The sequence below is a fragment of the Notechis scutatus genome, chromosome 2 (genome assembly GCF_049901735.1).
Source record: "Notechis scutatus isolate UNSWTSFEM ecotype Mainland chromosome 2, rNotScu1.2, whole genome shotgun sequence".
NCBI classification, from domain to species: domain Eukaryota; kingdom Metazoa; phylum Chordata; class Lepidosauria; order Squamata; family Elapidae; genus Notechis; species Notechis scutatus.
Window position 1 is genome coordinate 53,410,809 of NC_142010.1, and position 22,083 is coordinate 53,432,891.

General features: G+C 37.9%; 1 protein-coding gene across 2 annotated transcripts in view; it reads left to right on the forward strand.

Moving 5' to 3' along the window:
• Positions 1–3,204: 3,204 nt before the first annotated feature.
• Positions 3,205–22,083, forward strand: part of ARHGEF3 (Rho guanine nucleotide exchange factor 3) — a 168,087-nt gene continuing 149,208 nt past the window's right edge. Inside the window, exons 1-2 of one of the 2 annotated variants that reach the window (XM_026677544.2) lie at positions 3,205–3,623; positions 16,839–16,931. In XM_026677544.2, coding sequence (XP_026533329.2) covers positions 3,373–3,623; positions 16,839–16,931 — 344 coding nt within the window. In that variant the 5' untranslated portion in view covers positions 3,205–3,372. The remainder of the gene's footprint in view (positions 3,624–16,838; positions 16,932–22,083) is intronic. The other variant, XM_087954758.1, reaches the window with a different exon arrangement.

Below are 22,083 nucleotides of genomic sequence, written 5' to 3' on the forward strand. Positions count from 1 at the left end.
TTTGCCATTCTTTCTCTGATTTATTTTATCCTAAGTTAATCAAACAATTGTATTTATGGTAACCTTTTCCTCAATGCCTTCCTCTTCCCATTGATGGCTCTTTTTAGAAATGAAAACAATGGGCCTGACCAGTCTTCAACTTTTGGCAGCCAGAGACCAAGTCTGAAATGTTAAGTACTGTAACAAAAAGGCTAAAATGATTGCAGAGGGGTATGTAGGTATTTAGTTATAAAACTGTTACTTTGCAGGCAATAAGGAAACTATAATTGAGAAGCTCCATAAAGAAAAGTGGGTTTGTAGCTCCAGAACAGTGAGCTGTTCCTTTGACCTTACCAACATCACACAACAGCAGAGAGTACAGGTAGTCCTCGACTTATGACCACAATTCGGATCAGAATTTCCATTGCTAAGCAAAGCAGTTGTTAGGTGAATTGTGCCTTATTTTAAGACCTTTCTGCCATGATGGTTAATGACTGCAGTTGCTAAGTGAATCAAGCAGTCATAAAGTGAATGCAGCTTCCCCTATCGACTCTGCTTGTTGGAAGCCAGCCGGAAAGATCACAAATGGCAATCACATCACCCTGGGATGCTGCAACCAACATAAATATAACATAAACTCTCTTCATACTCTACATAAATGACCTCTGTGATCATATTAAGAGCAACTGCTTTCTCTTTGCTGATGATGTAAAGCTGTTCAATACCACAGACAATACTGCTACCCTTCAAAAAGATCTTGACTATGTATCAGAATGGTCAAACAAATGGCAACTTCAAATCTCAACAAATAAATGCTCTGTCTTACATATTGGCAAAAAAAATCAAAAAATAAAATACAAGCTGAATAGTCAAGACCTTGTTGATAATCCAATCTCTGAAAAGGACCTTGGAATACTCATCTCTAATGATCTAAGTGCTAGAGCCCACTGTAACTACATAGCCAAAAAGGCATTAAGAGTTGTTAACCTAATCCTACGTAGCTTTTTCTCTGTAATATCACACTACTAACTAGAGCATACAAAACATTTGCTAGACCAATACTCGAATACAGCTCATCAGTCTGGAACTTTATGCCACCAGACTTGAAATTCTAGACCTAGAAAACCTTGAATTACGCCGTCTTCAGTCTGATCTAAGTATGGTATATAAAATCATACATTGCAATGACTTACCTGTCAATTAATACTTCAGCTTCAACCATAACAACACAAGAGCACACAATAGATACAAACTCAAGGTTAACCGCACCAAACTTGATTGCAGGAAATACGACTTCAGCAACAGAGTGGTCAATGTCTGGAATACTCTACCTGACTCCGTGGTTTCTTCCCCAAACCCCAAAAACTTTACCTTAGACTGTCTACTATTGACCTCACCCCTTTCCTAAGAGGTCTGTCGGGAGCGTACATAAGCACACCAATGTGCCTACCGTCCCTGTCCTATTGTTTCTTTTATTTTTCTTATATGTACCCATTTCATGTGTTCATAACTATGTATATAATTATACCTATTATCTTGTAAGCGATTGACAAATCAAATAAATAAATAAATACATGCTGGTTGAGAAGCATACACATTGTGTTACTGTGGGTATGTTGCAAGTTGTTAAGTGTGAGGTCCAGTTGGAAATCACTTGTTTTTTCAGTGCCATTTTAACAATTGCTAAACAAATAAGGTAAGCTGAGGACTATCTATCTGTTTGTAGTCTTGGTCTAATTATTTCCTTTTATCGGTTTGCCATCCTTGCCATTCTACTGTATTTACTCCATTCTGCCCTATCTCAGGTCACTTCAGGGCTCACTGCCAGTCCTAATCTCCCCACCTGGTCACTCTGCTTTCCCTTTTACAGTCACTCACTGACATCCTCAAGCTGCAGTGCTGCCTCTCCCACCCTTTCTTTCTTTTTTTTTTTTAAAGTCAACAACTGAGAGAGATCCAAAACAAGGGATGATTATCCAGATGTTTCTTACTATGCCTACCTGATCTGAATAGAAAATGTGAATATGTTATCATTCGGCTGCTTGGAATCAAGTCAGTTTCAGATATGTACTTTGCCAACAGTCAACACTTACTTTTTTTCTTTTGGCAGAAATTGAAATCTCTAACCCAAAGACTTAAATTACAGCATAACAAGAATGGCAGCTGCTCTAAACGTGACCTACAAAGGGCACCAAAACCTTTGGTAAAAGAGGGTTGCACCGACTACTGTAATCAGATTTTTCATCTTTGGGTATCTGATTGGATTCTTGTGGCCTTTATAAACCAAGTATATCAATGGCTGGAGGCCAGCATTTGCTTTAAAGCACACCTGCCTGCCAGAGGGGGGGAAAAAAGCAAGAGAGACAAAAACGTAAATCCATAACATGCTTCAAGGAGAAATGTTGCTAGATCCAGTGTTGCTTATTTCATTTCCAAACACAGGGACTAAGTGAATGAGCCAGCATATTCGTTTCTGCTATAGAAGGACTGTATTATAGGAGAGGACAACATTAACTATACAGGAAACTGGTTGGGTTCATAAATAATAGGGCATAATGTGCTTTGCTTAGTTTTGGCTCGACTGGCAAATTAATCTTTGTGGTTTATTCAACAAAACATGTTTAAACAATGCATCCTGCAACCTGTAGACTCAGTGGGGTAAGCTACTGGAGAATTAACCTTTTTTTAAAAAAAAATCGAGATCTGTCACACAGAAAATCCTCAATTAGCAAGAATAATGGAAAATTACTTTTCTTTGCCGTTGAAATCACAGGTTTTACAGTCCGGGATAGGAAGACTGTCTCTTGAGACAGGACAGCTGGGATTTCCGCCATTAGTTAGAACCTCCCCCCACTTTTCAGAAATTAAACCTCGACGTGTAATAACCACAGATACTTCCAAGAGGGAACTCCTTCTGAATACTCCCTCTAAACAAAATAAAATAAAAAAGGGCGGATGACACGAAACGAAATCACCACGGGGAAGCGAACAATACTAAGAGTCGGGCCAAAGAGGACTGGCGAAGGCGAAGCAAACGATTCCTGGCCGCCCAGATGTAAATAAACGGTTTTTGCCCGGGAAGCCCATTCTCACGAGTTTAAAAGGCTCATGTAATAATACGCCTTTCTCTCCCCCCTCCACCCACCCCCAACGGGGCGCGCTTCAACGACTCCTCGGGCCGCTCTCGCTCTTTCAAAAGTGTGAGGCGGGAGTCAGTTGCAGGAAAAACCGAGCCAAGGGGCGGGGACACAAGTCGCAACCGCAAGGCTAGTGGCGGGCGGAGTGGGTGGGTGGGTGGGAAAAGAAGACTATTATTCCTGTCATTCTCGCGCTGTGGGGATAGTGAGTGTGTGTTTGAGTGGGTGTTTTGTGTGTGGGCGTGCGCGCGCGCTGATGCCGGGCGAGAGCTGCCTTTGGGGTTATAGAGCCGCCGCCTCTCGCCGAACTACCCGCGCCGGACGCAAAAAAAGTTCTCCGTGGGGAGGAAAGTGGACCCACGTCACGCCCCGGGTCTCTTCTCCCGCCCCCACCTCTCCCCCAGCTGCCAGGTGCCTGCGCGATCAGCCCGGAGGAGCCCTGCCGACTTTAGCCCGCAGCTCGGAGGATCTCATGCAGGGGGGCGAGGAAGAGCCCGAAAGCACCAGGTGAGGCTTCCGTGCAGGGAGGGGTCGCTGGGGAAGACCTGGAGGGGAGGTGGAGGTGGGGGGGGGAGGAAAGAGAGAAAGCGAGGGGTGTTAGTTGAGGTCAGGGCGGGGACTCAGCTCCCGCCTGTCAAAGGAGATTCTCGCCTCAGGGCATGGGAGATCCTGGCGATCGAAAAGCAACCGTTGGAAAAAACCGAATCGGTTTGTGTCCCTACAGAGGCGGAGTTGCGCTCTCAGAATTCCCTCCTCCCCCGGTCATACGTCGAGTTTGGAAAGTTTGAAAAATTCCCCTGAGTTCAGACCAGGGTGCCTTTTTGGGGGGGAGAAGGAAGAGAAGGGTGCGGGTTGATGGTGGTGTCCCGTCCCCCCCCCTTGCATTTGTTGTGCCGCAGAAACCTTCCGTTATGCTTCTTCCTATTCAGCACAGTCTGTGTCTCGGAGAGAGAGGCTCCTGAGCTCAATCCTTAACCGGCCTCGAAATGGATAATCCCGGCCGTTTTCTAGTTGCAGAAGGGAGCCGCTTACTTACTGCAGTTAAAAAAAAAATCCCTTGGACGATGAAGTAGCAAGTGCTAGGAAACTTATCTTTGTAAAACGATTAAAACCAAAAGTATTTACATGTAACCGATAAAAGTTACCACTGCCTAGGGAGGCCCTCTGAGAAAATTTCAAGGCGCATAGATACTCCTACCGGCTTATCTTGTTTATTCTTGCAGCCTTTCTTTGGAAGAAAACAAAGTAAGTACAGGGAAAATAAATCTTTAAATCTTTATACATCATCCTTTTGTACAGCCCAGTGCAACACATTTATCCTGGAGGCTGGAGCATCCATCTGTTCCTATTAGATCCATGTTCTACAGATGCTCAATGTCCTTATGTTCTCCAGGGGTTGATGAACTACAACTGCCAGCATCCTTCACCACTGGCTGTGTTGGGAGTTTAAGCAGGTTCCAGAGAACCACAGATCCCTCCTTTAACAAGATACCTCATGACCACAATTGCTTTATATATCTTTTAAATTAGAATAATGCTAGTTATCTTGATAACTATAACATGCTGAAAATGGCAGTAGAATAGAATTTATATGAACACAATCTTGTGAATTGGGTGGCCAGAGTCAAAAACTCTTGGAATTTTGTTCTGTCTTGCATCTACCCAGATATCTAGTTATAAGAAGGATAAACATGCAGCACCACAACTGCAGGCCCTGGAGTCCCCTTCAATTGTACCATTGCAAACTGTCATCTTGATGCAATGCTAAAATGATCTCCCATCCTTTTGGAATGAAAAATAGGCTTAATAAGAATAGAACTAGCACGATTCCCAACCAGCAATCAAACCAATACTTTCCAAGAAGTCTACAGTTACTAACCCCAAAGAATTCAAATTCCACACAGACTGTAAATATTGCAAAACAGTCTTCATTTCTATGCTGTCAAATTGAGGAAGCCTTGCTGAAACTTCTGCCAAAAATGTGAACTTTATTTTGGTATTGATCTCTGTAAGCCAGGAGAACTTCATCTAAATGTATGTAGGCTTAATTCAGCCTTAAAAAGAGTAAATTCCAACTCAGAAAAATCCTGTCTGTACCAATGTGTGTGATGCAGCTCCATTCATCTTGTATAACAATTGCACTCTCTAGCTATCAGCCTCCTTCAGACATTAAATGTGGACTCTAACCAACAAATCTTGTCCACATCTGATCTATAATAATATTTCCAAAGAACTGAAAGTAGCATTCAGAACTTTTTAACGCAAAGATATTTGCAATTAAACATTAATAAAAATGCCAAGAGTTCATGCCCCATTCTGGAAGAAACCAAGTTTGTGATTGTTCTGTAGAGCACTTAGTATAATAACAGAATAAAATAGCCATTGGTTATGTGACAACTTGTGCACCACAATCCACTGATCAGTTGTAATAAATCTCAATCATAATTTGTTTTTTTACCAAAATATATAATATTTGGGCAGTGCAGCATTGTGTTCCTGCGCAGCCTGGATTAATTGCTTTGAGGGGTGCTTTGGGGGTGACATTTTTCTGCGGACTACCAACATTTTCTCACAGACCACCAGTGGTCCCCGGCCCACTGGTTGGTGACCACTGGTCTGCAGTTTGATCCTGACTGGTTGAAGGTTGACTCGGGCTTCCATCCTTCTGAGGTTGTAAAATGAAAGACCCAGATTGTTAGGAGAAATATTCTGACACTCAGAGAGGGCTATAAAGCACTATGGGCCTGTATATAAAGTCTAAGTGCCATTGCTATTCTCTTATTTCTTCTTCCTAGCAAAAAATATGTGCAAATATAACCTATCAGCATTCTAAAGGGTTATCTGCAAATTATAATTGAGTGCTGACAAAATTGAAGTAAAATAGATACAGTAGTGAATTCCAAGACATTGAGAAATATGGCATGTGTTGGTTTATTTTTAAATATATCCCCCTCTGATTGTGATCATAGGAATTTTATCTTTGAGTGCAATTTCCATGTACTGCTGAATAATGCATATTCTAATAAAGTGGTACTGTAATTCATATCAGTGGAAGTATCTTTAGAATACAGTAGCAGAACTGGTTTTGTAACATTTTCTTCCCATGTTCACTTTATGTTTGAAGACAACATTTGCAGACAGACATTTGTTATGAGGGTCAGCTGTCACTTTTCTTTAAGCTTAATTTTCAGCATGTAAGTAATTAAAAACTACAATCTTTTTTAAAAATCCATATACCTTCTCATATATGCTTTTGTCATGTTTTTTAAAAAAGAAGCCTAAAGCAGCCATCAACTTTTCCCAGATTGCAGAACTGTGTAGCATACAGTGTTCTTACAAGTTCAGTTAATAAAACACATGATCTTCAACATCCTTCAATTTTTTCTGCAATGATAACACTTTGCATTGGTATATGACACTTTAGCACATTATAACAATAGTTTCAATCAAGCAACAACTGCATCTGAAAATGGTGACCCAGAGTTAAAGGAGATCTAATGTATAATGCACTCTAAATCACTTTTATACAGTCTTAATTTAGAAGATGATAGTCTAGAAGTCATACATGAAATTAGTCTTGGCTGCCTGCTTGCCTTGTCTTTGTATATATGTGTGTTGTATATACACACATACACATATGAATCTCAAGCTTTAAAGTGTTTTCTGATCAATGGATATTTGGGTATTATTTCCTCCTAACTGAATGAGGTTAATGAAAGTTCACTGGATGACTTTGGTCAGTGAGTGTCCCTTAGCCCAACTTATCTGACAGGATTGTTGTAGAGAAAAATTGGGGGAAAGAATACTATGCACAGCACCTTAAAGGTGGAATATAATGTACTGTAAATCCAACAAAACTTAAATATAAATGTATAGACACCAATATACATGTTGTATCTGACTAACAGAATTCACACATTTGTTTCATTTGGTGTACAGTTTCTATTTCCAGTAATAAACAGTATACTGAAAAATCCAGAATCCAGAAAAAACAATAAATAGTAAATTTCTGTCACATGGCAGGGTTGATATAGAAGTTACTAGTAACTGAAAAAGATCAACCATATAAGAAGTCTGTATTGATGAGATGTTAGTGTGGCAAAACCTAGAGGCTTGGATGCTGGTCAGTTCTTTGCTAATCTTCCCATCTTCTCCATAAGTAACAATGATGCCAATGGTAGACTTAAGTATGCCACTGGAATGTGCAGGACTCAATCTGATGCTGCAGAGTGCCTTTCCTGCAAAATGCCTTTTGAATGGCAACATTAGGTCAGGAGTTGATCATCTGGAAGCAATCAATAATGGGATTTATGGCCAGCAAGGCTTCATGATTGTATAGCGAAACTTCATAATTCAGGTCCCCAATGAGTGCATTTCTTAATACAATATTATATTGGCAATAAAGAAGTAAATGTCCTTTGAGCTAAGTTGAGCTTCACTCCTGGCGACTACACAGTCCATTTTGTTTTCTTGGCCAGGATATGGAAGTGGTTTGCCATTGCCTTATTCTGACATGTTTATCTCAGCTTCCCAGTCTAGTTACAGCCTTGGGATTTCCAAGGGGTCTCCAATCCAAATTCTAATGAGGTCTGACCTGATTGATTTTGCAAGATAAGTGAAAGTTCGCTGAGTTTCGCCAGGCGCTATGAATTTGGCAATATACGGTTAGAATTCTGAATGAGAAATGAATGGATTACTTCACAGTTTTTGTATCTAAATCAAAATAAGTCTTAAAATAATCTTTTGCTTTGATTCCTTCTGAAATTGCTTATTTATTAATTATTCTGAAAATAGTAATTGATTGGTTTTTCTACAATTACTTCTTTTAATATCAGAAAAGGAAGATCTTTTTCTTGGTGTTGGTTATGCTAGAAATTGAGTTAAGGGAAGACATCACTAACATATTTAAGTACGCTCCAAACTTTAGTTGAGGATTATAGCAGTGATGGTATGCTACTGGTTCGGACCAGTTCGGTTGAACCGGTATTAAAAAAGCCCTGAGAGGAGGGGAAAAGAATCCAATCAGATGAGAGTAAAAAGAAGAGAAAAGGGCAGGATCGGCCCTCCCATCCACCCCTGTGCTTTTCTCTTCTTTATCCTCTCATCTGATTGGTGCTGCAGTCTCAGCTGGTATGGGAAAAGCTGTGCACTGGCATTAGGCAAGCCACGCCCACCAAGCCACGCCCACCAAGCCACGCCCACTGAACTGATGGTAAAACAATTTGAATCCCACCACTGGATTATGGCTTAACTAGTCTTCCTACATAAGGGAATATGAGTCATGTGAAACAGTAAGTATCTTATTGATATTTTTTTCAATATATTTCAACATAGATATACTTGATCTCTAATTCAACAATATTGATAGATAAAGGGGATATAATGTAACAAAAATCATGCATTGTTCATTCTGTAATTTAAATAAGAATATTCATAAATTTCACATATGGAAAAAGTAAATTCCTATATTTATTGATATCTCAAATAGTTAAAATTAGAATTGGGTGAACCAGATTAGATGCAGATTATTATAACATCATTAGAGAGGATCTGGGATGAACCTGTCCTATTGAAGCATAAGATATTTAGTTTGATTTTATCTTTGTTGCTAATGTGTGTAGTATTCCCAGAATTAGATTGAAATTGCTCTCTGAGGCGTTAAGAAAGAAGGTTATGGATATCTGTCTCACCATGACTAAGGTCAAAGTGCACTAGTCTACCATTAGAAAGAAGCTGCACAAATTAGACCTTGAGGTTGTTTCTGTGAAAGGGACCAATGCCAGCTATTAGAAAAAAGAATGGGCTTATTTTTCCCCACAAAAGGAAATGCTATATCTGTTACTGTTTTGTGGGAGAAATTATTGCAGTCAATTTTTTATAGATTATTTTTGTTCAATTACATACATTTTCACTTTATATATTTTAAAATGAAAATAAAATATTGATCTATCCACATGTTAAAAAAAATCTTTAGCTTTTCGCATGATTATAGGTGCTTCTACATTATGTTTACTGGTTTTCCATAATAACTTAATGTTTCCCTTTTTTTCCCATGCCTTTGAATTGAAACATTATATTGCTAGAAAACACCAAGTGGCCCTTCCCTGTTTATAAACCTAAAAATAATGGGGTTGCATTAAAGTCTAGCTATATCATTTTTGGACAACATTCTCAAACATATGCCCTTGAAGAACTCCCAGAAGCTACAGCTGGCACAACAACATAAGCAATACTGCGTGCCTCTTTGGTGTTCATCTCTCACCTTGGCTATGCAAACTGTATTGATTGCTAGTTGGTTTCTGAGTGCAATTCAAGTGCTGGTAGTTGCTTATAAAGCCCTGAATAAAATAGGACGTAGGAATCTGAGAGATTGCTTGTCTTTGACTACTTATGCCTGCCTATATGATCCAGAAGAGTGAGTGTGTTCCAGATCCCCTCCATTAAACATTGCCATCTTGTGGGACTGAGGAAGTGTACCTTCTTTGTTGCAGCCACCATCTTCTGGAAGAGCATCCCCGCAATTAGAATGGCACCCTCTCGCCTGGGGTTCCAGAAAGCCTTAAAAATCTGGTTTTGGTCCCAGATTTGGGGCTGTGGTTTATTATTTGTTCAGTGACCCCTTTTTTGTATTGCTGTTTTTCTTTAAAGATTTCTTTAATCAGCGCTACCTCTAGGATTCAGTGTTTTAAAGCTTTTTAAAAAAAGGTTTCCCTAGTTTTATACACTGCCCAGAATCCATTGGAGTTGGGTGAACAATAAATTTAAACAAACAAACAAATTTATAGACAAATGGAGAGGGGTTATGAACACAGTGGTCCTTGGAGCATTTGAGCACTATGTTACCTATTCCTGGTTTTGTTTTAATAACCCACAACAAAAATCCTGAAAGTACTTTTTACAATATACGAATGGAATGAATTAAAATAAATTGCAAAGCCTTGTCTTCTGATTCAGAATCCACTGTGAAGTCAGAAAATCCTCCTGCATCTCTAGGCAGATGCTGAAGCAAATAATCCCTGTCAGGTTGCCTTTTGAAATAGCTGAAAAATGTAGAGATCCAAAGCAGGTTGTGTCAGCCTCTTTCCACTAGTAACGCTTTTCGGATCATCTCTTTCCTGCCTTTTCTTTGTGCAAAAGGATTCTTTTTATTTTGTTTTGCTGAACTGAAAAGTTTATCAAAATTGCTTTTCCTTCTTACAATTGTCATCAAGTCCAGCAGCAGTGGTTTTATTTCATTTTTGTGCAACATAGATCTTGGGGCTATGCTTTTCAAGAGGGAAGGTGCTACAATAGAAAGGGGCTTTCTTGTATATCCCATTATTCTTTTCACAGTAACTAATATTTGCATTGTATGTTGTATAGTGTGAGAAATGGGAGATTGATCAATCCTGCACTAGTAGCAAATATCAAATACTTTGTAGACTTGTGCTTCTCACCTATAGCAACATTAAGATGTGTGGATACCAAGTCCCAAAATTCCCCAGCCAGTATGCAAAAAAAAATATACTTTAGACTTACACAATCCTTTTAAAAAGATGGATATCTTACAAAAATTCTTACAATATTGTTTAAAAGAGTTAGAAACAAATCTGGGTATTGCTGACTTAACCTTTACAATTTTAAAAGTGAATAGTGTATATTATAAAGTTAAATGCTAGTAGTGTATAATAGTATGAAGTTAAAGGTTAATAGTGTATAAATTATGAAGTTAAGTTCTAAATGCTGCTTTTGAGTCTAATTCTTTCTACTTTGCACAGCTTTGGGGCATAATATGGTAACACCAACTGTCCTGGCACACATTCAGAAATACAAACAAAGGCAATTTGTGCTGGCTTTGGGGAAGATTGATTTGTAGAAGAATGCTATTTTCCCCAGTGCCTTCATTTATCATATCAGCAAGATTCTTTTCTCTCTCTTCACCTTTAACATTAATTAGAAATATACTACATTTCAACTTTTTAAGTTTTCGTATTTTGTTTTTTCACTTCCTCTTGAACTTCATAGGCCCCGTTGCCTGCATAATGCTGATGAAACACACATTTCTCAAAGTTCCTTCTCTTTGCCACACTGGAAAAGCCACTTGCTTTCCTCTCCTTTGCTTCAAATAAAAAGAAGGATGAAATTTACATTTCAGCAAGTTTATCTTACATCCATGGGTAGTTTTATTTCCCATTGGAGATTCTGCCTGCCAACTCCTATTTTTCATAGTTCCTTTGTAGCATTTATGTTACCCAACTAAGGAAAAAAAAATCAGCAGATACAGTTCTGCTGGCATGGTACTCTCATGGGATTTGCTGCCCTGCAACACCCTTGCAGGTCTTGCTAAAATGCTTTTTGTAACACGAATCTGGCAGAAAACCAGAAGGCTTTTGAAGCTTCTCAGTTAATATTTAACAAGTTAAAAGCCAATTTCTCCTACAATTGCTACATAGCAGCCTATTGCGAGAAATATTTTGCAAAGCATCAATCTGATATTTACAACCACATGTGAACAGAAATAGGGATTCTATATGGGGATGCTAGAAATTTACTTGCTTCTTTTTTTGAGAAGAGGGAAGGGCTCTTAATTCATGATACATGGTAACCTTCGAAAGCAGTATATTCAGTAAGTAGTTGACTATTTGAAACCATAAAAGTAAGCATTCATTGGTTCACCAATTATTTGTGATCAGCTGTCAGGTAGTTTGAACATCAGACTATGATAAAGCAATACAATAAAAAAAAAAAGCTGAAAAGAAAATCTCTACACGCTGCAGCCCACAAGCATATAGTCATTGGCCTGAAAGCAGCTTAGATTTGCAGATGGTGAAGGTGATATGTAGGTGCGTGTTGGATTTTATAATACATTGGATGTTAGAAATGGAAAGACCAGTGGTATGGCAGAACTCAAAAGCCTGCAGAGACTTCATGTCAGTTATCTGGAACAAAACCCACTTTTCCCCTTTGTCCTATTGGAATTGTTTGGTATAATCCCACAGTATATGACAATTGATATACTGTATATATATATACACACACATGCACACAATATTTGGGTGGGTGGGTGGGTTTAGTCCGGTATGATTGTAAAAGATACGTCTCCAAACTTGCTTTCTGGATCAGAAATTTCCCAAAGTTAATATTCATAATTTAGAGGTTTATTTCAGTCTCTCCTTTCGTAATTATAGTTGCATGAAAGGCTGCTGGCAAATGAAGCAAACAATAACATTCAAAAATGGGGAATACTGTTTTGTTTTTCATGGCAGCTAATTGAATTTATATTGTTTTATTATCCAGTTCCATTTGCACTTAGGAATAAATCCTATTAAAGTCCATCTATATATGCAACTGTATTCCAAAAGTAATCAGATAGGCTGGTCCTGTTTTCACATTTACCTTGCATCTTTTTCTTTGATGTTTATTCTAACAGTTTGGCTCAAGTAGCCATAACAACAAAGACAGACGCTTGTGAAACTGCTAGGAACCAGAATTGTTTTTATTAACAGTGCCGGGAACATAAGCCTATTTGTTTATGTACCTCTTTTACAGATTAAGCAGTACACTGTAGCCACTTCCTTCACTGATTAGATTAGTTACATCCAGAAAAGTACCTGCATGTGCAAATTGCTTGCAAAGTTACTTTCTGGTCAGCTAATTCAGTCAGGAAAGTAGGAAAACTGCCTTCTGATACCTTAGAGACAGATTGCAGTCTGAATTACTTAAGTACAGTTCTTGCTAAAACAGTACTTTCCCTCTGGACCTATATTTTCCCTTAGATTCATGTGGCCCCATTTTGACCTTATTTAAACAAGCCCTCAAGACCTGGTTGTTTCGCATGTCTTTGGGTTAGAATGTATGATGTACTTTCGTCTGTATATATGTATCAGTGTGTTTTAAAAGTTGGCATTGTTTCTCCAGATTCTCTCCCACCACCACTTGTGATCTTTGTGCTTTCATGCGTTGTGCTTTATTTTGTAAGCTAGGAATCATGAATGATTGGGGCAGCCTATACATTTCACAAATAAGTAAAAAATTAATACAGAGATGGATACTGAAGTTGAAGAAATATTGTACTGTTGAATAACAGCAAGTGGAAATCAACCCACCATTCATAAGTTGCCTAGGTTTATGTTGCATAAAGCTGGGTGACTATATACTTTTTATACATAAATAAATAGAACTCTGCACCAAGTGAGAAATCAAATAAGTTCCTAACCAACCTAGCTGACAACTTTGCTGTCCAAAAGGTAGCGGATGGAACTAGAGGGACAGCCATACTGGACTTAATTCTTACAAACAGAGAAGAAGTGATCGAGGGAGTTGAAACTGCAAGAACCTTGGGTGAGAGTGCCTATGTTCATCGTAACACAACCACAAGCAATAGAAGACACCAGAATCTTGGGTTTTAAAAGAGCTGATTTTAATAAACTCAGAGAGAACTTGGGAAAGATTCCATGGATGAAAATCCTAAAGGGGAAAACAACTCAAGAATCTTGGGAAATTCTGAAAAGTACTATCATAGAAGCCCAAACCAGCACAATTCCACTGAGAAAGAAAAAAAACAGAAATCCAAGAAGAAACCAGCATGGCTGCACAAAGATCTCTCTGGCAAATTGAAAGAAAAAAAAATGACAAGTACAAAAAATGGAAAGAAGGACATACAGCTAAGGCAGAATATCTGCAGATAGGCTGAGAACAAACAAAGACTTGCAACAAAAGTCAAAGATAATGAAAAGGTTTCTTCCAACTTATAAATAACAAGAAGAAAATCTAGGAAACAGTTGGTCCACTAAAGAGAGAAGATGGTAAGGAAGTAGCAGGCAACAGAGAGAAAGCAGAAAACTCATTCTTTGCACCGGTCTTCACGCAGAAAGAAACTATAGCTCAACCCACCAAAAACATAACTGTAAAAGACAGGCCAGAAATAAAAGTTAAAATAAGTAAAAAAAATAGTAAAAGAACACCTGTCTGATCTTGATGAACACAAATCACCGGGGCCTGATGGATTACATCCCAGACTTTTAAAGGAGCTGGCAGAGGTCATCTCAGAACCACTGCACCATATCTTTCAAAAATCCTAGAGCACCGGGAAACTACCAGAGGACTGGAAAAGAGCTGATATCCCATCTTCAAAAACGGGAAAAAAACAGACCCAGGAAACTATAGACAAATCAGCCTAACATCAATACTCGGGAAGATACTGGAAAAGATAAAAAAACAGACCTGCCAACATCTAGAAACAAGTAAAGTAATAAACTAGCAGTCATCACGGGGTTGTTAAAAACAGATCATGCCAAACAAATCTTATTTCATTCTTCAACATAGTAACTAAATTAGGAGACCAGCGAAATACTGTGGACATAATATATTTAGATTTCAGCAAGGCATTTGACAAAGTAGACCACAACCTACTTCTTAGTAAGCTAGAAAAGTGGAATAGATCAGGGTCCCCAACCACGGTCCGCGGACCGCACCGGTCCGCTGAACAAGTCCTACCGGCGCTGGCTTGTATGGCGCCGCCATCTTTTTGATGAAAAAGTGCTTCCGGTGAGCTTTTCCGGTAGAAAGCTCACCGGAAGCACGCTTTCATCAAAAGATGGCGGCGCCCAGCTGATGCCGGGGCATGCAGGGCGCCCAGCTGATGCCGGTACCGGGCCGCGGTGTAAAAAAGGTTGGGGATCACTGGAATAGATAGCACCACCACTAGATGGACTCGCAACTGGCTGACAAACTGTACTCAACAAGTAGTCGTTAATGGGTCTAAGTCTACATGGCAGGAAGTAAGCAGTGGGGTGCCACAAGGTTCTGTCTTAGACCCAGTACTCTTCAATATCTTCATTAACGACCTAGATGAGGGAATAGAAGGGGAACTTACAAATTTGCAGATGATACTAAGCTGGCAGGAATAGCTAACACCCAAGAAGATAGGCTCAAGATCCAGATGGATCTTGACAGACTAGAACACTGGGCCGTATCTAACAAAATGAAATTCAATGTAGAGAAAAGTAAAGCCCTACACTTAGGCAAAAAAACCTAAAAGTACGCATATAGACTGGATGAAACTAGGCTCAATAGCAGTAACTGTGAGAGGGATCTTGGAGTCTTAGTGGACAATAAGCTAAATATGAGCCAGCAGTATGCAGCAGCCGCCAAAAAAGCTAATGCAATCCTAAATTGTATTAACAGAGGGATACAATCAAGATCAAGGGAGATAGTAATACCACTTTACAAAGCCTTAGTAAGACCACACCTAGAGTATTGCATCCAGTTTTGTTCACCACATTATAAAAAAGAAGTTGAGACACTAGAAAAAGTACAGATAAGAGCAACCAGGATGATTAGGGTACTGGAGACTAAGGCATATGACGAACGGTTACAGGAACTGGGCTTGGCTAGTCTAGTGAAGAGAAGGACCAGGGGAGACATGATAGCAGTCTTCCAATATTTGACGGGCTGCCACAGGGAGGAAGGGGTCAAGCTATTTTCTAAAGCTCCTGTAGGCCAGACAAGGAATAATGGATGGAAACTGGACAAGGAGATATTTAACCTGGAAATAAGGAGAAACTTTCTGACAGTGAGAACTATCAACCAATGGAACAGCTTGCCCTCAGAAGTTGTGGGAGCGCCATCCCTTGAGACTTTCAAGAAGAGATTGGACTGCCATTTGTCAGAAATGGTGTAGAGTCCCTCGCTTGGCGGGGGGATTGGACTAGATGACCTACAAGGTCCCTTCCAACTCTGATTATCTGTTATCTGTTATTCTCAATATTGAGAATCAAATATTGAGATGAATGTTTTATATTTGTTGTAAAGCAGAGGATTTGTTGTATTTATAAAACATAATCCCACATTAAATTAAACCATTTAGTCATATTTCAAACTGTTGTGTCTCAGGAAATTAATAGTAATACAGTATTCAACTCTGGAAATACTTGCATCTGTATCTTCTCTAAATTTATTTAGTTCTTGACTTATGACCATAATTGGGACTGGAAATTCATTGCTGAGTGAGGTAATGGTTAAATGAATTATGCCCAGTTTTATTACTTTTTTGCCGTAGTCGTTAAGAGAATCACTATGGTCATTAAATGAATCAACCAATTTATAAGGGAATCTAGCTTTCTTTGTTGACTTTGCTATGTTGAAGGCTGGTTGGGAAAGTTGCCAATGGCAGTTACAAGATCCTGGGACTTCAGCTGTCAGAAATATAGGGCAGCTACCAATTTTGATCACATGACCATGGGATGCTGTGCCTGTCTTAAGTGTGAGGACCAGTCATAAGTCACTTTTTTTTCAGTGCCATTATAACTTTCAATAGTCACTAAATAAATGGTTGTAAGTTGAGGATTACCTGTATGTGATCTTGTAGGCTAATCCAGCAAGATGCCAAAATTCATTTGTTGGGATGTGTGGCTTTAGAAATCAAATAAATCAAATCAATAACACACATCATTTTAAATGATCAATATAAATTTTTTCCAGGCCACATAGCAATCTATAATATTTCATTTATAAAGAAACATCTAAAATTATTTGACAGGTTTTATAAACAATATATCAAAGCAAGTGCTAAGTATGAATATACTTACCCAGTAGTTTTCTTGTTTTCTTGTGGTTATAATGATGCTTTTTATCAGTAAACTACAGTAAATTTTGTGCTAATTTCATTTCTGCTTGCATTTTTGTAATTTGTCAGGTTATTTTCCCTATAAATGTTCAACAGAGACTTCTATTTTTTTTAAGGGGAATGAATGCAAGCAGACCCACAAACTGTATAAACAGTCCTAGAGTAATACCCCACTGTGCCAAAAGAGGAATGGAGGAAGACACAACATGGTAAGTCAATATTTTAGATTTTAATTTTTAATTAACATTAAAATAAAGAAAAGAATGAGAAAATTAAGTGCAATTCTAAGTTAGATTAGAAACAGGCAGTTTTTATTTTGGTGTTAAAATTATGTAAAGATTTTGACTGATCAAAGGCATGATGAGCAATGGAATTCAGTTTTTGTGGTTCCACATGGAGACAACCATAGGAAGTACAAGATTACAAGTTGAAATGTGAGAGAACTAAATAGTACTGAACATGAATTACTGAATGAAACTTGGAAAAAATAATGAAATGAAGAGAAAGAAGTCAAGAATTTGTCCTCAAGAAAGAAGGCAGAGATACCTGTCAAACTGAGTAATTTAAAATGTTAAGTCACTTTCTTTTAAACATAAACTCATATTCCTGTACAAGAGAAAAAAAAACACTTATTAGTCAATCAATCAGTTATGACGTAAGCAGAAATTCATATAGGTACTCCTCAATTTATAACCATTCAATTAGAGTGTTTAAAGTTATAATGACACTGAAAACAGTCAGTTGTATAGGTAGTCCTCAACTTACAACCACAATTGAGCCCAAAGTTTATGTTGCTAAGTGAGAAATTTGTTAAGTGAGTTTTACCCCATTTTATGACTTTCCTTGCCACATTTGTTAAGTGAATCTCTGCAGTTGTTAAGTTAGTAACACAGTTTTTAAGTGAATCTGGATTCCCCATTGACTTTGCTTGTCAGAAGGTTGCAAAAGATGATCACATGACCCCTGGGATATGCAAGCGACATAAACACGAACCAGTTGTCAAGCATCCAAATGTAAATCATGTGACAATGGGGATGCGGTCATAAGTGAAAAATGGTCATGTCAGTTTTTTAACTGCTGTTGTAACTTCAAATAGTCACTAAATGAACTGTTGTAATTCGAGGACTACCTGTAACCAATCTTCACATTTACAACCATTGCAGCATTTCCATGGTCACAGAATCAAAATTTAAACACTTCAGCATGTATGTACAACAACTGCAACATCCTGAGGTCATGTGATCACCTCCTGGACCTTTCCTACTAGTTTCCAAACAAGGAAATTCAGTGGAGGTCAGATTCACTTCATGTCCAAACAATTAATTAACTGAAGTGATTTGCTTAACAACCGTGGCAAAAAAGATCATAAAATTGGGTGTAATTCACTTAATCACCTTGCTTACCAACAGAAATTTTGGTCCCAGTTGTGGTGTTAAGTCAAGGTCTACCTGTAATAAAATAGATATACAATAATTCTGATTAAATAAATTATCAAAAAGGATTTGTTTTAATGTTGATGACATTAACGGTGCTATTACTAATATTTTTTCCAGATGTTTTGCATAGATATAATGAGCTACTTTTAATTTTGCCTGTGGATCAGATAATTATAGTTAGAAACCTCATAAAGTTTTTTTTTTTAAACAAATTTTATTAATTTTAAAGACAAACAAATCATCATTAACCATTACATACTTAAACCTTTTTCCATTATAAATTTTACAAGTCAAATAAAACCTTATTTTATACAATATAATTCTATTTTAAACCATTTCCATATGAGCATACAAATACCTCTTATCCAATTTCTCTTTACTTCTCTTTACTCTTATTCAATTTCACTATTCTTATTTCATCTATTTCTTTCTGACTTGGTTACCATTATTCTCATTCTGTATTTCTGCAAGATTTTATTAATTCTCCCAGAAACATAAACACACAACACACAAACATATAAAAAATCTTTTAGGAAAGTAACTTGGCCCCAGGTACCTCTCTCTACATGGACTTCAATTATATTCATGCTCATCTTACATATCATTACCTATTTTATTTACCATTCTATATCTTCTATATTAGCTTCTCCACACATTTCACTCTTCTTAATTCTATCTTATTTAATCCATCTTAATTTGAGTCATTATATTTGTATCTTTTGTCCATTCTTTATTATCCCTCTATCTCATTCCTTATAATAAAAAGAAAGAATTTCTCCTGAAATCACTAATCAGAGTATGATGCCTTTCTATCTTCCCCCTAAATTAATTAGATTAACATTTGAAATAACACCTAATACCCAATCTGATTCTGCTTGGTACATTCTATCTACTATTTTTTTTTTAATAAAAGAAAAATAATAAATCCAAAATGAGTAAATACATAGTTAAATAATAGATCTAAATATTGAATCTTATAACATTCCCATTGCCTTTTCCAAAAACAAATGCTACTATAATAATTTTATAATAACATCAATACCATAGTCATATTAAACTCTTTAATTAAAACTCAATATTCTAAACATTCCCTTTAATATTTTATTAAATTTTAAAATCAATCATTACTAAACATTTCAACATTTTAATCTCTTATTAACTCTTAAACCATTCTAATTTTCTATTTCTAATACAAATGCTACAATACCATCTTATGTACCTTGCAAAATCTTTTTTAAAGAAATTGTACTTTACCCTTTGTCCCTAAAAAAGATTCCTCTTTTCCCATCTAATTTCAAAATTTTGTGGCTTTTCTCCACCTTTTCCCTTTCTTTCTTCCCCACCAGACCTTCCTACCCCCCTTCTCCTAGCCTCTGCCTTGCTGGCTTCCTTCTCTGTTGTGTTCCTTTTTCTTTTGTTTATTATCATTATATTGATTTTGCACCCTATTTTTCTCTTTCTCTTTCTTGAGTGTTTTTTTTAAATCTTAAGTCCTTCATTTTCCTTCCTTTCTTCCTTCCTTCTTTCTTAGTCAAATTTTGAAATTCATTAAAGATGGCTTCTTCTTCTTCTTCTTCATCTGCTGCCTCCATCTGTTGCAGTGTTTGTTGATAGTTAACAAGCGCCATTTCTAAAAAAAGGAAGGCTTCTTTCACTCCATCTTTGCCATCTGTTTTTGTTTGCTCATATTCTTTTCTCAGTTCCTCAGCAAAAAAAGCCATTATAAATCTTTTTCTTTTCTTTTTCTTTTCCCCTCTTTCTTCTTGCACCAACCAAGATATTTAAAAAAAAAATAGAACAATCCCAACAGTCCTCAATCAATCCAAGCCAAGACAAAGTTCTCACTTTCTCTTCCTGGGATTGATACTAATCAATCAAAAAAAAAGAAAGTCCAAATCTGTATCTTAAAGCCTTATTGGAATTATATTTCAGTCTTCAAATCCTTAAGGCATCTCCTCCAACAAATCTTAACATATGAATATATTTTTTGTCCTCTCCCTTCCCACTTATCACATAAAGCTAGCTTTTGCCTAAAAAAGACAGGTTTCTCAGTATCCACTTATTGATTCCGTAGGGAAGGAGAGTAAACTTTCCTTTCAGCACCTCAAAATTGCCGCTTATTTTCTCTTGTGGAAAGAATCATTCAAAAAGCCATAATTTCCAGGAATTGTGTTAAATGTATCTTAGAGTCCTGGGTCAACCAAGAAAACTTTCACTCTCAAAGGCTTTCTCCTCTTCCTCCTGCGCATTCTTACCCAGCTGCCGGCTTCTTTGTGGCGGCCATTACAGACCGCCGCTGCACTGCGTCTTGGGAAAAGGGGTTCTTCCGGCCGGGAGGGGGTCTGCAACACCCCAAACCCCTCTCCAGATCCCCCTATCTTCAGCTACCCCTGCAGGGCAGCCTTAGCTCTGAACCCGTCCGGATCGGAGCACCAAAAACGGCTAGCGCAGCAGGGATCGCGCAGTATCGCGAATCCCTGCCGCTCGCGAAGCCGACAAACTGGAAGTTCGAAGCCTCATAAAGTTTTAAATCTTTTATTAAACCAAAATATGACTCACCTGAATTTGATTCTTATCCTTTGGAAGTATCACACATTTATGTGTTAGGGTTTAATTCGATGGATGTATGATGACAGTTAAATTGCAGAATCATAGAAATTGCAGAATCATAGAACTGTAGAGTTAGAAGGTAAATTATCTAATTTAACACTTTGCTGTATTCATTAGGATCTGGACCCCATTCATGCAGGCCTTGTTATAGCTTTTGCTTATTGCCTATGTAGTACTTTCTGCTGCAAGCACTCACATTCCAGGAGGAAGGAAAAGCTTTGCCTTGGCTCTTCCTTTAACATTGATTTGCATAAAAGATGAAGCTCTTGTACCCAAGCAGTTTTCTTGCAAATAAACTAGGCATGATAGTGTTGATAGTGCTGATAATGATAAATAAGGGCAGCTAAACTCACTTCCAATCCTAGGAACTTGGTGTGGTCAGAGTGCAATAGCCCTGCCTCCTGTTGACAGGTTGAAACAAGCACCATTATTATTTAAGAATTAACTTTATTAAAAACTATAAAAGTAAACCTTCTGGTTTGAGGTAGTCCTTACAACTGAGTGGAAGAAATAATGAAGCACCAATAAGATCACAAATGGCACATCATACACAAGCCTCTCATAGAATGCTATAAGGACATTGGATCCAGATTCAGATGAGCAATACAGTATCCGTGGTTCAGATAGATTAGATGAAGCAAAAACATATAAGCATTGTATTTGCAGAAGGTTGAATAAACTTCTGATAAAAAAGAGGCAAATCCCTTGAAATAATTAATAGATATGCACAAAATACGAGACTCCACAAAGCAGACTAAAATATCTTAAAGGAATCTGATTAAAAATGTCAGTTTCCTCAGTAGGTGGTCCTGACTAATGTTGGGACTCCCAAGTATAACCTTTAAAGTGTTAGGAGCACATTTGCTTAGTACTTATTGATTTCTGAACCAAGGTTCAGCACTTATCTCACTGTTAGTATGAAGACACATAGTTTTCCTCTTTTCATGAAGCTTATTCTTCATGTAGACTTTCTGCTTCCCCTCTGCTCCTGTAAAACAGGTCTGTTCCCTGATCTCTGAAATGTTTGTGGTTTGGATTCAGGACTTCCCTTCACCTCCAATCTGACAAGGTTGCCCATTCAGTGTGCCATCTAACAGTTGAATTCGTTTAGTGTAGGAGTGGGCAATTAATTTTGCCAAAGGGCTACATGAGGAACTGAAATTCAATGTAGAGAAAAGTCCTATGCTTGGGCAAGAAAAACCAAAAGCATACGTATAGATTAGGTGAAACCAGGCTTAATAGCAGTAACTGTGAGAGGGATCTTGGAGTCTCAGTGGACAGCCAGCTAAATATGAGCCAGCAGTGTGTAGCAGCA